The sequence below is a fragment of the Molothrus aeneus genome, chromosome Z (assembly GCF_037042795.1).
Source record: "Molothrus aeneus isolate 106 chromosome Z, BPBGC_Maene_1.0, whole genome shotgun sequence".
NCBI lineage: Eukaryota > Metazoa > Chordata > Aves > Passeriformes > Icteridae > Molothrus > Molothrus aeneus.
In genome coordinates this window covers 51,918,277-51,934,836 of record NC_089680.1, presented here as the reverse complement: position 1 = coordinate 51,934,836, position 16,560 = coordinate 51,918,277, and the positions used below count along the sequence as shown (strand labels likewise).

At 36.1% G+C, this 16,560-nt stretch overlaps 1 protein-coding gene across 1 annotated transcript in view; it reads right to left on the bottom strand.

The window, feature by feature from the left end:
* Positions 1 to 16,560, bottom strand: part of KCNN2 (potassium calcium-activated channel subfamily N member 2) — a 71,413-nt gene that overhangs the window by 36,754 nt on the left and 18,099 nt on the right. The window contains exon 3 of the mRNA XM_066569660.1: positions 13,494 to 13,912. Coding sequence (XP_066425757.1) covers positions 13,494 to 13,912 — 419 coding nt within the window. The remainder of the gene's footprint in view (positions 1 to 13,493; positions 13,913 to 16,560) is intronic.

Sequence of the window (16,560 nt, the reverse complement as noted above, 5' to 3'; positions counted from 1 at the left end):
ACTCTTACTAATTATTTGTTTCTCAGAGTGTTTAATGCTTCATAAAGGCTGCCAACATAATTAGCATTAAATTACAACAACATGCTGGAAGATGAGATGTTAAACAAACTTGAAATCTAATTTACAGTGCTCTCTTAGCCCTAGAGATGAGATGAGTTCGCTGATGGGACAAATACCGAGAAAATGTAATATGCACAAGCAGGTCTTTTTCTAGCAAGAATGGTGCTCTTTGGGAGCTATTAAGCCTCCTCTATTCACTTGTTTGACTTGCAAGATTTACAAATACAAGAAAAACTCAATCCAGTTGAAAAAAAGAATCCCAAGCATTTTTAAGAACTCCAAATGTGACTGGAGAGCTACAACTTTTATGGTATTTTAACTGTTTCAGTTGCCCTGCTTCATAAAAAGTATCTGAAATTATAACTTGAAAGCAATGCAAAAAGTAACAAAAATAGATATTTATTTGGGGCTTTCTTCCCTCTTCATTTTAAATGAGAAATGAAAAATTTCTTGCAGGTCAAAGACACTTTATTCCATTACCGAAGTCCAGGACATTAAAGAATAAACAACTCTGAGATCTCAGCATATTTGTTTTGGAAAAGAAAAACTAGACACTCAGCTGTAGATGTTTGTTTCATTTGAGTAGAGTACAGGCCATGTTATAACTAAACTGTATATCTGAAGCTACAAAACTTTCACTTTAAAAAGGTATAAACAAGGATATGTTGTAGACAAACAGATAGATAGATAGATAGATAGATAGATAGATAGATAGATAGATAGATGTATACACAGAAAAATTTTCCTGTAAGAATTCAACTACATTTGAGTGTTACCTTTTAAAGAACTCAAAACCATGATGTGACTAAAAGAAAAATTATCTTTCACGTTTAAAATAAAAATTCCTTGGTTTTCTCTAGATGCATCCTTTGAGTTCCAAAAATTCAGTTGTGACTCCCTTAAAGGGGGAGCGGAAAAAGAATTCCAACTATATGGATTAAAGATCCCTGGAAAATACATGAAATCTAGTCTTTCTTCTCCATAATGTACAGCTTCAGTCAATTTGTCTGCCAGACTCTGGAGTCCTGACTAGAGAAGTACATATGGAGCAGTGGTACAGCCACAAGAACTTCAGCAGGGAATGGCTTACTTATTCTGAATATCCTATCCAAAACCATGTGAAAGAAAAATGTAAGCATGCAGAATTTACAACATTTCCTCTATTTTCATACCTCTCACCTGGTTTCTCGGAATGAGTATATCTAGATTGCATCACTACCTGCACAATAATTTGAAACAATATAAAACATCAGCACTGCAATCACACTTTAGTAGAATCCTTTGCTCACAAAGTTCAAATAAATTTTGTTATTCAGAACAGGGACATCAGACCAAGCAACAGCAGTAAACATGATTCTATGCATGATGTAATCACAAAGAGCTTAAATGGCTTTGGTAAAGGTCACAACAGAACTGTAGGTTGGATTCTCTAGCTCATGCTATTTCAACAAACAGAACACCTTTTTTGTCAGTAAATAATGCAGTTTGTCACAAAAAATATGCACTGTTTATTGCTTTTGTGACTTTACACATTATTTGTATATTTACCATACTTTTGTTGGTATAATAAAACCTTAACTCCAGTGTTCTATACTACCAAAAATGCTACTACCGCTCTTACCTCAATAATGGAAGAGTGCTAGGGTTGATCCTACTAAAACCAAGCTAACATTATTGCAGGCTACATTTTTGTTTTCCTTTGAAAAAAAGAAAATAAACCAATAGAATGTGTAATTCCTGGTACAGATGGTTGTGTCTCCTGCAGATACTAGCTCAGGACATAGCATCTGCTTCTTTGCCTATTATCTGTGATATACGTGATTTTCTAAAAATCAAGAGAAATCATAGTCCACATCAGAAATACGACCACTGAAGGACAACAGTATCGGTACACTGACTGCATCAGCAGGTTTTCTGCCTCCCAGCACACAAGGAACAAGGAAGGCAACTGATGTGATCTGCTTGCAAGGAGAAAATACCACTCTAAAAGCAGTATTATTAAGAACTATCATGCACATTTTTTTGTTAAATCCTTGTAGGCTTGAGAAAGGATGAAAATTAATGCAGAAGGTATTACTGAGAGCTGACAAGTATCAAGGTGTTCAATTAACTAAATGTAACATATAATTTGCCTTTAAACGCCTTGGAAAGAATCTACTGCAAAAGACTGCAATTTAACATCAAAGTTTAAACAGTCAGGGTTACAATTTTAGAAGCTCATTAGTCTGAAGGTGCATCGTGATTTTCTGAAAAGATGAATGATTAAAAACAGTTAAAAAGAAAAGACATTTGGGCATGAATACTTGATCTGAAATCTCTGTTCGATTTTAGGGAATGTTGCATCTCTGATTTCAGATTCTGAGAAGCTTTGCCATTTACATCCACTGCATTCTTTTTAGTACAAAATAATAAGAGGTCACCTTTAACTCAAGGAATTAGAACATCAAGTATCTTCTTTCTGAAATGCAGTGAAAAGATACATTGTTTTTATTAGAAGGCTATTATTTACTGTAAATATTTTGCAAGGTCGTTTTCAACTGCCTGCATGTACAACTGCCTGCCCAAAAAATGCATAGTCTAGCTCCTGAACTGACACTAAGGTCCGAGTATATATTTCGGACAATTCTGGACAAGTCAGGCCAATTAATCTAGAGTGTCTACAAACTGGTAAATTCAGGTTGTTCAATAAAAACAAAGAATGCAGTGACTGAAGAACATGGAACAAAGGTTAATGTCATCCTTCTGTAGCTACCAAAAGCAAGCCTGAAGCTTGATGGTTGCACTTCCAAAGAGCACCTGCAGCAGAGTACACTCCCACCCCACTGCAAGCCCAGCAGCTGGTGAGGCATGTGTCACAAACCCATGGCCAGGTTCCTCCCTCAGGCATACTGCAGACAACTACTGAATTCAACACAAAGCAACTGACCCCGCTGGCACAACTGATTATAACCAAAATACCTTCCATGCTATGCTGTACTTTTTGCCAGAGCTGACCAAGACAGCAGCTTCTCTTCTCTAGAACTCATGTCCTACAACCCCTCTGTATGTACTAGAAAGGTTGACAGGCAAAAAAAGGAAAACATGCTCAGGCAAAATCATCTTCTCTCCTCAAGCAGCATTAAGTTGCAATAAGACTAAACTATTTTTTCTTGCTTCTACATAAAATTTTTCAATTTAACTTTTATACAGCAGCTGAAGAAACAATGCATTTTGACTATTAGATGCTTTGTTTCATTAAAAAAATATCCAGACATTATTGGACAGCCAAAACACAGAGTGGCTCACAGTTCTTTCTGTAAACTAAGACAAGGTACTCCTTCTAGGTGTCTCTTGTGTTTATTAAAAAGATAAGAGATTTTACAAATAATAATTAGGCACTGGTTAAAGTCTTATTTAAAAAAAATGACACTTCCATATCACAGAACTGTTAACTCCTAAATAATTTATCAAGAGTTATTCAATCAGCACCCCTTCCTGAACATGGATTTTTCATGGCAGAAGCTAACTTATGAGATCACCAGGTTACAGGTTGAACCATATAGTTTTGACAGCTGAGTCCCAAACTTTTAAAGTTTTTTAGTCACATTTCTGTTTAACTGTTTGCTCTACTGTGCAATGACCAGAAGCTCACTACATTAAAACCATGTCCTTTGTATCCTTCCTAGTCTGCTGTTGGATATTTCCTATGAAAGAAAAACCCAACCAAATATAAAAGGATTTAAAGATAACAAAAACAAAAATAAAATCCAAGTTCAGCTGCTGTGCTCAAGCAGCAAGATACAAGTGTTCCATCATGTTATAAAATGGGTATGCATGTGTTAGCAATGCCTTGGGTAATAGTCACTCATTTTTGCTTTAACTAAAAGGAACTGTATCAGCTCTTCTTGAAAGGTATGGTCTATAGCTCAAGGTTTCAAGGTCATTCCCAATGTGGAAAGGTAAAGTCCTAAAGAAAAAGAAAAAAAAAAAAAAAAAACAAAAAAAAGAGGGCCAGCCAAGCTTGTTGGTCTCACTGGAAGCTGAATGATCCTCCATCCATATCTGGAGAAAATATATCTGGACAAAAATACCACAGCAGCATGGCATGGGTATGCAGCAGCACAAAGGGAGCTGTGGAGAACAGACCTTTACTGCCTATCTCATTCCTGCATGGCCAGCAAAACCTCTTTTGGCATCTTACTGGGCTAGTGAGTGTCCTAATGTTTAGTCTAGTAGTCCACTAAATTCCATCTTAAGCTTTTGGATATTTTACTTCTAGTAAGTAAAAATTGCTTTGCAGTTTCAAGCTGTGTATACCTTGCTTGTAAGGTCTCTTTGCACCTGTTGAAGATTCACAAATAACCTGCTGCAAAAGAGGAATGACAGCACTACAGGGAAGGGAAGTGAAGCACAGGTATGGTATAGTAAGTGAAAGACCTTGGACTGCAGAACTACTTGTGGAAAAGTTGAGTTTTAGTATTCCAGCCTTACAGAAAATCCTCATCTCTGAAAAATTACATTCATTTATCCAGTCCTACACATAACTTTCAAGTCCCAGGTTTTTAAAGTTCTTCTGCCTTGTACTCCAAAACTGCCTACAGCTCAAGATATTTTTAATGCAGCCAGTCTAATAAACAAAACAAACATTATGGAACTGCATTTATAGCTACTCAAGTTTAAAAGTATTAAGATAGCCTTTAACCTGACCAATGGCCTACTTTATAATGTCATCAAACAAAATAAGCACTGGTGAACAATGTATCATTGTACTCCTAGCCTGGGACACACAATCTTGAAGTCTGGCATACCTGAAATATAAATCTCATTCACCTCATATTAAGTGAATACTTTTTTATACTTTCAGCTGACCACGTTTGTCATAGAAGACTACATTAACACTAATATTAATAAAAATCTTATGTTCTGCAGTTACATATTTAATAATTCTTGTTTATGTATTAGAATAGATTTTATTGTTTGAAAGACAGCATACACTGGTTTTTATTGCTATTTTCACATTTTAGGTAGTTTTTTGCAAGTCAAAGTTATTCGTAAATATTTACTTAATTCATGGAATAAATTCATTTTTTAAAAACAATCGCCCCCACAAGCAAAAAACCCCAAAACATTGCAAAACCAATTTGCAGGCCTATATACAATTCCTGATACTGATACTTAAATTTGTACCCAAGGCTCATGCCAACAATTTGGCATGATTCTCATGATTACCCAGGCAGATGCAATCATTTTAGCCCCACCATCAAAGGACTTTAAGCTAATGCAAGCTCACTGGTTTCCACAGAGTCTGCAACCAGGTTTCAAAGCAGGCTGTAGCCCCACAGCACTGACACCCTCTGTTTCTGTGTGTTCTTAACCTATTCAGGTACCTGCTGCTCTGGAACATTTGGAGTACTTTTTACCTTCACTGTACCTTCCCAGTGATTAGGGGCTGATCTCTTTTGCTGTCAGTCTTGGCAAGAGAAGATACCCTTAAGCCCTGAGTCACAAGCACCGCATACGAAGTACAGTACAGAGACTTCTCCTTAGAGCCCAGCTGTCCCAATGCAGCCTGAAGCGAGACCGCAGCGCTGAGCATGGAGCCTGCACACGCCTGGCAGGAGCACAGCTTCACTGACCAGACAGGGCACTTGGAGGTCCCACCACCAAACCAACATGAACACACTCCCCTCTGCAAGTGAGAACACGGAGGCTCTTGCCTTAGGCTTCTCCACTTGAGGCAGGGAGTACAACAGGGAAAAGAAGCCAGCTAGCAGGGTGTAAATTCCTGCCTGGGCAGTGTTTTCAGCACAAGCTGTCAGCACAGTCAGCATCCATCAAAACCGGACAGTTCAGCTTAAACTGCTCTATCAACACATGAAGGCATCATCTTCATCAGAACACCACCAGCCTTCAAAGTGTTTAGCTTCCCTTTTTCCTCACTAGAAATTATGACATTTATTAGTACTGCAGTATCATATATGTAAGTTTTATTCTTGGACACCACTGTGCTGAGCAGTGTGCAAACACAGTTCAAAGACAACCCCCGGCCCAGAAACTTGCAACCTAAATAATCCAAGACACTTCTCCAATTCACATTGCAATGATGTCTTCAATACCCAATTAATTCCTGGTTTTCCACACTGAGTGTAGCTTAACTTTAAATGTTAGGTTACTGTTTTATAAAACTGAATACTTCAATTCAGTTAACCGCTCTTGTGGAAAGCCACAGGAATTTTGTCAGTAGATTTCATTTATCACAGAAAAAGGCTTAAAAAGAAATATTGGATATCAATCTGGGTTAGAGGAAAAACAACTGCAAGTAGAGTCATGTTCTATTGTCTCCGTAAGAAATGTTCTAGATTAACCAGCCTGAGATCTGAACTAGTATAATATCACTGTTTTGGGGAGCACAAGTGTAAATGAGGACACACACCAATACTTACTACTTCTAAGTGATGGTGCAAATCACTTACTATCTCAAGATCAGCTGTAGTAAAAACTATAGCTGATTTTGAACTTTTACTGAAAAAAAAACTACCCAAGCAAGAAAAATCTGCTGTTGAGACAACAAATTAAAAGGATAAAATCACAGAAAAGGAAAATAAAGAACATACAAAATATTGAAAAAGCACCTCCTCATGTTTCCCGCCATTAAACCACTAATTTCCTTGAATTGCACAATTTCACAACACTATCTATATCCTTGTATGGGCCTCATAAATTTGAATTTTTAGGGCTGAGTCGTAAATTCCCAATAGAATCCACTCTTCAATATCTAAGGCTAGAGTCAGCATATTGGAAGCTTATTCACAGTGAAGTGATAACCATGGCCTATACTCCTCACTTTGCTCAAGAAGCAAAAGAGAACCAGTAGAAAACCTTAAATTCACACTTCAGGGTGCACTTTTCAAAGATGTTAAACTGTTGGAGCAATGAATTCTATTTTGAAGTGACAAGACATCACTTTTTGCTTCAGTATGACCCTATTTTATAAGGATTGCTTTTGGGGTACTATGTCAAATACCTTTTACTCATTTTGAAGCAAAATATTCTGAATAGTTTAAAAGGCTGGCCAAAAGAGGGAGGAAAAATTCAGTTATCACATCTAAAAATATGAGGATCAGAATATATAACTTTGGACCCAGTAATGAAACAAAAATTTAAAAAAATTTCCATAAATTGCTTTCTTATCTGAAAGAATTTGGAGCACATACAACCATTTTTACTGACCAGAACAAAGACTGTTCTCTTAATAACGTTTTATAGATTCAAGATTAATTAAAAAAAAATCTTTTCATCCTTGAAAGCACATAAGTACTGCCCTGTAAGTATTTTCACTCTTTTCAGACTTTTCTGCTTAGAAAAATAGTTTTCACTTTGTTTACTGTTTTTGAACTGTACATGAGCTCTTCCACTTCATTCTATTCTACAACTGATATACATATAAGTCCTTTGTAAATAATAGGGAATTTAACCTAAGAAAAGTTTTCTTGCTCTAGTTAATCTGAAAGAAAGATATTTTTTTCTTTAATTAAGCAAGTAGATTTTTTTTGCTTGTTTTTTAACTTTTTGTCTTTTGCACTCCCTTCCTCAAAGCTGGATCTGCTATTTTTGGACTACAGAAACACTGATCTTCTTTGGCTTGATATATTTTTGTGAAGGCATGACTATATCCAGTGACACTTCATCAGTTATTGCTACTTTCCATATTTATAAGGAAAATTCTAATAACCTAAACCAACTGAAGAGTATTTTTACTTATATCCCAAAGTTATTTTGCTGAGAATACACAAACAGCATTTTCAAAGGGAAGAAAAATATGAATTAAAAAAAATAGCAAACTCTACATGCATCAGAACGGGTGCATCTGTTTTTCCCCTTAAGTATACATAACTGTTCTGTTTTCAAGCAAAAGAACACATTATCTAGATATTAATCCCTCTGCATACACCTAGAAAAGGAATATTTTATTTAGATCGATTGCTCTTTTTTGGATCTGGGTTATGCACATCAGACATTTACCAATGTACTTCTATGAATAGATTCCCTTGTTGCCTTCATTGTATGATAAAATAATGGATCTGATAGTCTATTTGTAACTTTTGCAGCAAAAATACAATTGGTTACATGTGGTTTTAATTATTAATTGCTTTGAGATGTAAATATTATAAAACAGTAACCTAGCATTTAAAGTTAAGCTACACTCAGTATGGAAAACCAGGAATTAAGACTAGTAGGCAGAGAATCATTCATTCACAGCACAGCTGCAAGTCAGGATGATGACAGGACATCATTGCTTATTGTTGTTTTGAATATTTAACTTTTAATGTTTTCCACCACTGAAGAAAACTGGCTGCCAGTAGGACATTCTAGTTTCAGTGAGCTGTGAGCCAAGGGAAGGTAAAGAATCATGATAAACAGCCAGCACTGTCCACACACAAACACTATTTGATCTGTTGACAGTCATGAGACTGAAAAAAATGAAAATCATGTGTCATTGCTTCTGACCTTCTGAGCCTAAAAATAGCCTTAAAATAAATATCCAGACTTGGTTTGTTGTTGGTGGGTTTTATTTGCTTGTTTGTTGGGGTTTTTCTGGGTTTTTTTGGTTGCTTTTTTTAAACTAAGAACAAGAATCTTCACACTGGCACTGCAGAGAATGCAAAAAGCAATTTCCATTAGAAGGTGGCCTTGTGAATATGCATGCAACATACAACGACAGATAAGGTCCTCAATACAAGTAAAGAACTGAAATACATACTGAGAGGAAATTAGATAGCTAAGAAACATTTTTTCCTTCATGAATTACAACTGAAGTGTCAGTGTATCCACTAGCTTGTATCAAATGAATCCTTAACATTTGCCTCTCAGTTGTCATGTGTGAGCTGCTTACTGGAAACTTTGTAATGGTATCATATTTCCAAGAAATAAGACAGACATTTATTTGTAGAAAACAAGAATGAGCAGAAATCAGAAAAATATTTCACCATCACACACAGATGGGATTTTGCATATGTGTGTGTTTTTTGAGTTTTTGTTAAAACAAGGAGAGAATACAGAGCAGAAACTGACAAGAGGGAGAAATGCTGACTAAAACAAACTGCTCAAACTGAACTGATTTCATTGCCAAAAGTCAAAGAGATGAACAAATAGAACAACAAATGGTGCCAAAAGTGTGCTCTCTGCAGAAGAAAATCCAGTTCTGTTCTCAGTTCTCCTCTGCAAATCCACAGAAATGCCAGGCATGTGATATGATATGCTCTGGACGTACAACAGTGTAATGTGGGCATTTCTGGTTCATACTGCTTGGTACACAAGAAACAGGCACATTATACCCATGTGTGTATTCAGAAGACAATATTTTTTCTTCCTTCCATAAAAAACCCAGATCATAAAGAGTGGCGACCTTTCACACAACCTAGAAAAGTGGCCCACTTCTCACAGAAGAGACAAGAGACACCCATTCTACAGAAGAGTAGAATTCTTCTACTCAGATTCTTCTTCTAGTCAGATTCTTCCATGACTTAATGCTAAACATACTGAACCAAACTTTTCTAACTGAAATAAACAACTGATGCCCATGCACAAATCTATTTTGAGTAACAACATATGTATGGGAAACTGCAAAAACTAATCTGCTTGTAGGGCTCATAATTCAAATTACTCGTAAGTGTTCTAGATCACGTGCCTCAGAGATGTTATAAATACAAACATCTTTTGAGTTCGACCCAATAAAAAATTTAGCTTTTCATTATGAAGCCTAGACATGAAAACCAGCAATATACTACTACTGGCAATGAGAAGGCAAGATGAAACCTATGCAATGCAATCTTCCTCTCAAAATAGACATTATGTATACAGCAACACTTGATGCTTTCCCCACCTTTACCTTCCAAATTCCCTCATCTAGATTACTGTGCAGCCCTAGCAACCCATTTATACTCAGCTGGCTGTCCACCACCATTATCTGTACCACTTTCTGCCCTCATACATGACCTTACACTCCAATCATGGAAAATACCTTGCTCACCAACCCAAAATGTCACTTGCTATAATTAGCATTCTGGAAGCTAACTATACAGTCATTAAGGCACTGAGAAAGACACATGCCCTGTCTTAGTTCAGTGTATATCAAGTGATCAGTCAGATGACCATTAATGAAGTGAAGTCTTTATTCAGACAGCCAACTTGCCTGGCTCAACCCATGACCTCTCTCCACAGGTTATCTTTCAAGAGACGGATAATGATGCTCTTTCATGTTATCTTCCTATGAAATGTGGGGCTTTCAATCTCCCTTCCTATTCCCAGGATTGTCTGCAATATAAAAACTTAACTTTGAATAGAACAATCTGAACACCAGGCTGTCATTCAGCAGCAACAGCTTTTGCTGAGCACACACAACTCCACAATAAAGGACACCGCCTACTGTGACTTCCCTCCTCACTGAGAACATGGAACCGAATGAGAATCTTTCCTCTCCATTCCGAAATCTTAATATTTTAATCTATTATGACTTATCAACATCATCTTGTTCCAATTTAGATGGTCAGTTAAATGATTTAATACACCAAAGAAATATTGATAATGCAAAATCATGTAATGCTACTATATAAGAGAAACTAGACCATGGTGCTGGAGTGATGCAAAGAAAAAGTTAACACCATCAAATTTTATTAATATAAATCACCCCTTTTCAAACCAAAGATACCAGGTTGCTGCCTAATTCCTAATTTCTGTTAGATGTATTAAAATTTGTTATGTTTTCATATATAGCAGCAAATGGGAAAGACTCTTAATGATAGAATTTATTTTCAGGATCTGTGTACAAAAATTTATTTTTTGTGTACAAAAAATAGTGTACTTAAAATAAAAAAGGTTCCCTTGAGTTAAAACTAAGAAAAAAGTCAAGAGTAGTTGGGAAAAAATGTACCTCATTTGTGTAAACTACACTTTTAACATCTAAGCAATTCAAAGCCATAAGGACCTTGGGACACATCTTCTGAGGACTGTGATTTCTACACAGAACAGAAATTATTCAGTGGCCATATTTGTCCTTTCTCATGATAAATGGCTATTGTATGGGTTTTTGAGGTTTTCTTCTGAGAACTTTTATCTTACCTCATACCTCCATAGGGGCTAAGGATTTAAATGGTTTTGATGGGCTGACTAGTAACTGGAATCCAGGGTCAGTATCATCTGTTTGGCAAAATACTTACATATTCCCTCAAGCAAAAACTGGAAGCAAAACACAAAAAACTGGCTGTGCAACTAGCATGAATGACATAAGTATCTAATTCCAAAGGCCAAAATATATTCTTTTTAATGTTTCTGAAACATAAAATTAACTTTTTTCCTTTTTTAAATATGAATCTTGGACTGGGATCCAGTGACAGAAGGCAATTATGCTAGAGATATATTAACCTAGTACTAACTTTTATATTTAACTTGCTTTTAGTTGTGTTGTGTTTCAGTTTTAGAGGAGTCTGTAGCTACTCAGCCTACTGTCCAAACTATTACAGTCAATTCAAGGACAGCACCTGCAAATTAAAATGTGGAAAATACATTACTAACTTAGCAGAGAGTTGAAGAAAATTCAGCTTTTTGCAACCCTGACTTCAGTGTACCTAACCAAATAAATAATCTTATTCCCAGAACAACAGTGATGCAGAAGTATGTCACTTTCTAAATATAAATAAGCAAACTAAAAAACTCAAAACTTTACAAGAGTGCTGTCATCATTCCCCCTGATTGAAAAATCAGTGAGGTGGTCTTTGTTTCTTTTATTTTTAGTGTTACTTATATACTATACATTCTTGTCCTCCAGTCTGTATGCTAGCAAATGAATATGTTTTACAGACATGTATCAGACAGTAGCAAATATTTTTCAGTAATTTTCACTGAGTTGTACTAGCTTATTTTGAAAGCACATGTATAAAATGTTAATAAAAAATTATTATTTCATCACCATCACCATCATCATCAAGCAGTTATATGTAATGATAGCAATGGATGCTGAAGTTTTTCAGAGCCACTTCAAACCAACAGTTTGGGAAATGCCTGAGTAGACACTCAAGAACTCCTGAGCAGCAATTGTGTTGAAAGAAAACTGGTGGGAAGAGAAGTGGAGAATATGAGATAAAGAGGAGAGACTTTGCAGAAGTCAGTTATACATGAAACAAGAACACACTTATGAAAACACAGCTGCTACAGATTGAGTAAAAATCTAGGGTACTCCTTCGCTGCCACTATGGGGAATATTCTGAAACTGTAATATGTCATTGTGTCTTAACATCGTATTTTCAGAATATTCTTAAACTATTCGTCAAGCTGTAATATGAGGAAACAATATTGATACAAAGAAATTTTAGCAATAAAACTACAAAATCATGATTCCTACAGTTATTTTTAAGATCAGGTATTTTTCCTTTTAACAAGTTGAAAATGAATGAAAGCAGTAACTTAAAAATGCACAACGGTGTTTGATTTTACTGCTGACTTGAATCATTTAGCTGTCACAAGTAACTCCCCTAAACTGATTCTAAAATGGACAGACATGGAACAGAATAGAAAAAACAAAATAGTCAACAAACAGAAGAAGTAGAAATGCCTTAAATATGTTGATGATTTTTCAGCTTAAGGAGGAGAAATCAATTCCAAGATCTAAGAGCCTTCCAAGGCATTAAATCTTTTATAAAGAATCATTCTAATTGTCTTCTTAGAGTTAACCTATCTCATATTCCTAAGCAATCCTATCCAATCAGAAGCCCTTTTTTTTTCTTAAAGCCATATTTGAAAAATTCAATTTCAAGTTGTCAGCACTAGCCATTTATTCTGCACCTACACTGAAGTCTGTGGTAAAGGGAGGTTGGAAAGCTAGCTGAAATTGAAAGTCACACTCTCAAATGCACTTCTGATTTTCATTGGAAGAAGAAGTTATATTACTGTAAGTGTTCTGCCTGTTCCCCTTTACTGATCTTGCCAAGTACTCAACTGCATTTTGCACTCTCTTTCTTTTTTCAGCACAACACTCAAATTACACATCCCCCCAAGCATTTTCCCTGGCTATTTTTTCTGTATTATCCTCACTACATTCATCTCACAAAGAAAATAAATGAAAATTGGTATAAATGCAGAATATTAACAACTACTCTTAAAGGCATTTTGTGGTATCTGTCCAGTGTGTTAAATATGTCAACACACTGAAATGAAATTGTAGTGCTACAAGTAAACAGCGGGGTACAGATCTCTTTGCAGAAGTCCATCAGATTAAGAGGCAAATCACTCCTGACAATGTCTGTCACAAAATTCAACGCTACCAACACTCAAATTATCAAGGACTAGGGACCTGCATTCTAACAATGTTTAAGTCCCCTGAATTCAAAATTTAAGAGACAAAGCAGGAGTAAAAAATAGAAAAACAAACAGAAAGAACTGAAAAAAAAAATCAACCTTACCTTTCACAAGCTCGGACAGTCCATGCAGCAATTATCCATAATGAGATACTAAAAACCAACAGTACAGTTCCTGGGCATATTGTCATTAGAGTCTTCATAACAAAACGGGTATTGAAGTTTATCTTATTTAATGCTCCAATGCTTCTAGATGAGGCATCAGTGAAAAGTTTGCTATGCAAAAGCATAACTCTGGCAATAAGATAAAGTCTTAAGAACATTGGTATAGATAAAATAATATCCACATCAGCTGTTGTTGTGGATGGAGCGTAAGAAAAGGCGAGCCGGGCTGTCCATGTGAATGTGTAATTCCCAGGTATGGGATGTATAGCACACACCAGTATTTCCAAGCAGATAAAGAAAATACGCTCATAAGTCATGGCTATTCTCCAGTCATCTGCTCCATTGTCCACCATGAACAACTGAAATTATAAAATATAAGGTTAACTTTAGTACATTGTTCAAAAAACTGTTATAATTCCATTTTAAATTATCACAGTTTTCTATGCTGCCAAAGACCACTAAAAAAATTTTTAAAAAATGCCATCTTAGAAAATGACATTATTTACATCACTATGAAAGGAAATGCAACTCTGGTTAAGACAAAAAGAATTTCTAATACACTATTTTTAAAACTGCACATGAAATTGAATTTTCATTCATTCATTATTAATTCAGAATTCCTCATATATTTTAAATTTTAATATTTTATTTTAAAAAAAGTCTGGACCCCTTGTCCATTCAAAATCAGTTGTTTACTCTAAATTCATAAAATTGAGAAGCATTTAGCTGTTTTTGAATAGATAACTAAATTACAAAGTAAAAATATTTCTTAAGATTCCTGTTAAGCTTCAGCCAAGGTGATATTATAGCTTCTGTAGAAGTACTCAAGCTTTCTTCAAGGCACCAATAATAATCAATAATAATAATAATAATAAATATAAAATATAAAACTACATGAGAAAGTGCACAAAGACTCAAGAAGATATCTCATGGCGAAAATATGAAAAATAATAGCCAGCAAATATCAGAGTGGCCCAAGGATGTCCAGTAGCTGAAAATTAAATGCACATGTTGGCTGTTGCACAATCAAGGCTTTCAACTTGGCACTCAGCAACAAAGGTACTAAAACATTTCACACTGTTTAGCAAATTATGTGCCTGATGATTTAAGAAATAAATAGCCAATCAAGCAGTACTTGCCACTAGGTGAGAGTAGAGATTTGCAAGACCTTGCAAACAGACTTCTTTTAGAGAGGAACATAACCCATATGTACCAAGAAGATACAATTTCAGAAAGAAGACCTTCCCATCACTTCAACTGTACTTTGAATCCTATCAAGGCTGTTCAGTAAACAGGTAAGAGGGGAAAAATACTTTTGCAAAATTTTTAAAATTAGATTATTCAAAAATAATGGGGGAGAAGACAAAGTACATTATGTGTTCCCTAATGTAAGAAAGGTATTTTTGGCAGCCTAAACTCTATATACACACACTGAAAACCCATTCATCTGCACTGTTCTTTGCCCCCTTCCTTCTTTCAAAAGTTTAAAAATACAAGCTTGATTTCACTGTATATGTTTTTAGTGATCAAAAAGCCACTCTACATCCTCCTCACAATACCTTCAGTTTATGTTTCATAAAAGTGCTCTACTGTAACTGTTTAGAAAAGTGATCGTCACAAATTAGTTTCATTGTAGCTGATCTGATACTAAAAGAAATAAAGAAGTTAACCACACTAAGGAACACAATAAACCAAAATAATTTTCTGTCTTTATGGATGTGGTTTTTATCCCTTATTTTCTTTCTCTCTATCCTATTACACTGGGTGTTGATGACAAGGTTTTGGCTCTGGGGATAACTGCAGGGCTGATGTCAGCAAGAAGTGGTCAGGGTTGCTCTTCAATATACTCACTGCAGGGCACAGCTGAATTCACCAGTAAAGCAGGTGGTGCTTCTGTGAAAGCTTAGTTAAGAAAGGGCAAAACATGGCCCAGGCAGTGAGGAGTAAAAGTAAAAATGTGAGAAAGAACACTAGAAATTCTAAGGTCAGAAAAGAAGAAGAGGGAGTAGGTGCTCCAGGCACCAGGAACAGAGAGGAACCCATGGAAAAAAAAGACCATGATAAAAGAGGCAATTTCCTGAAGCCCACTTGGAGAAGACGACTCCAGGGCAAGCTGGATATTTGTTGAAGAAACGCTCACTTGCAGAGAGCTCATACTGCAGCAGATTCTCCTTAGAAGAACTAATGCTCACATAACTCCCATGCTGGAGCAGATTTATCCTGAAGGGCTGCAGACCATGGAGACCCACACATCTGCCCAAAAAAAGTGTGACAAAAAATGTGTGGCAGAGAGGAACTGTCATGGACACACTGTCCTTCCTCATGCCATCTGTACCACTCATGGAGGAGAAGATACCGGAGTTGGGAATGAAGATGTTGAACCTGAGGAAAGGGGGGTGGGACAGCATATTTTTTGCCATCCTAGTCTGCTTTTAAATATCAAATTAATTAATTTCCCCCCAGTTTTGCCTCTTTTGCCAGTGCCAGTAACTGGCAAGGGATCTCCCCATCTTCATTTCAACTTGCAACCTTTTTCATCTTATTATCTCTTCTTGTGCTGTTGAAGAGGGAGAGCAAAAGCATAGCTGGGTGCAGGTCTCACAGCTGGCCAAGGTGAATTCACCACATTTACAGACAGTTCTTATCTGCTCTGCAATACTATTGAAGACAAAGTCATACACTGTTGAATTAAGCTAAAAAAACATTCCATGAATTCAATGTATGCACCATGAGCACATACCGTTTCTTTTACCTGTGGTCACTCTGCAAGCTACAGATACTAGATTTGTGAATTGATACTGGAAGGTCAATTTATGTCTGTACGTCTATCTTACCACAACAATGCAGGTTTGCACTTAGCAAATGCACTATTTGGTATGAAGGGACAAACTTGCAAAGTACTGTACAGCTCCAGTGCATTTGATTCTTGTGATTAGCCTGCAAATGCAGTGAGATCTTAGAAGTGTTACATCAGTCATGAAGAAATCTAGATATTTAGAAAACTCAG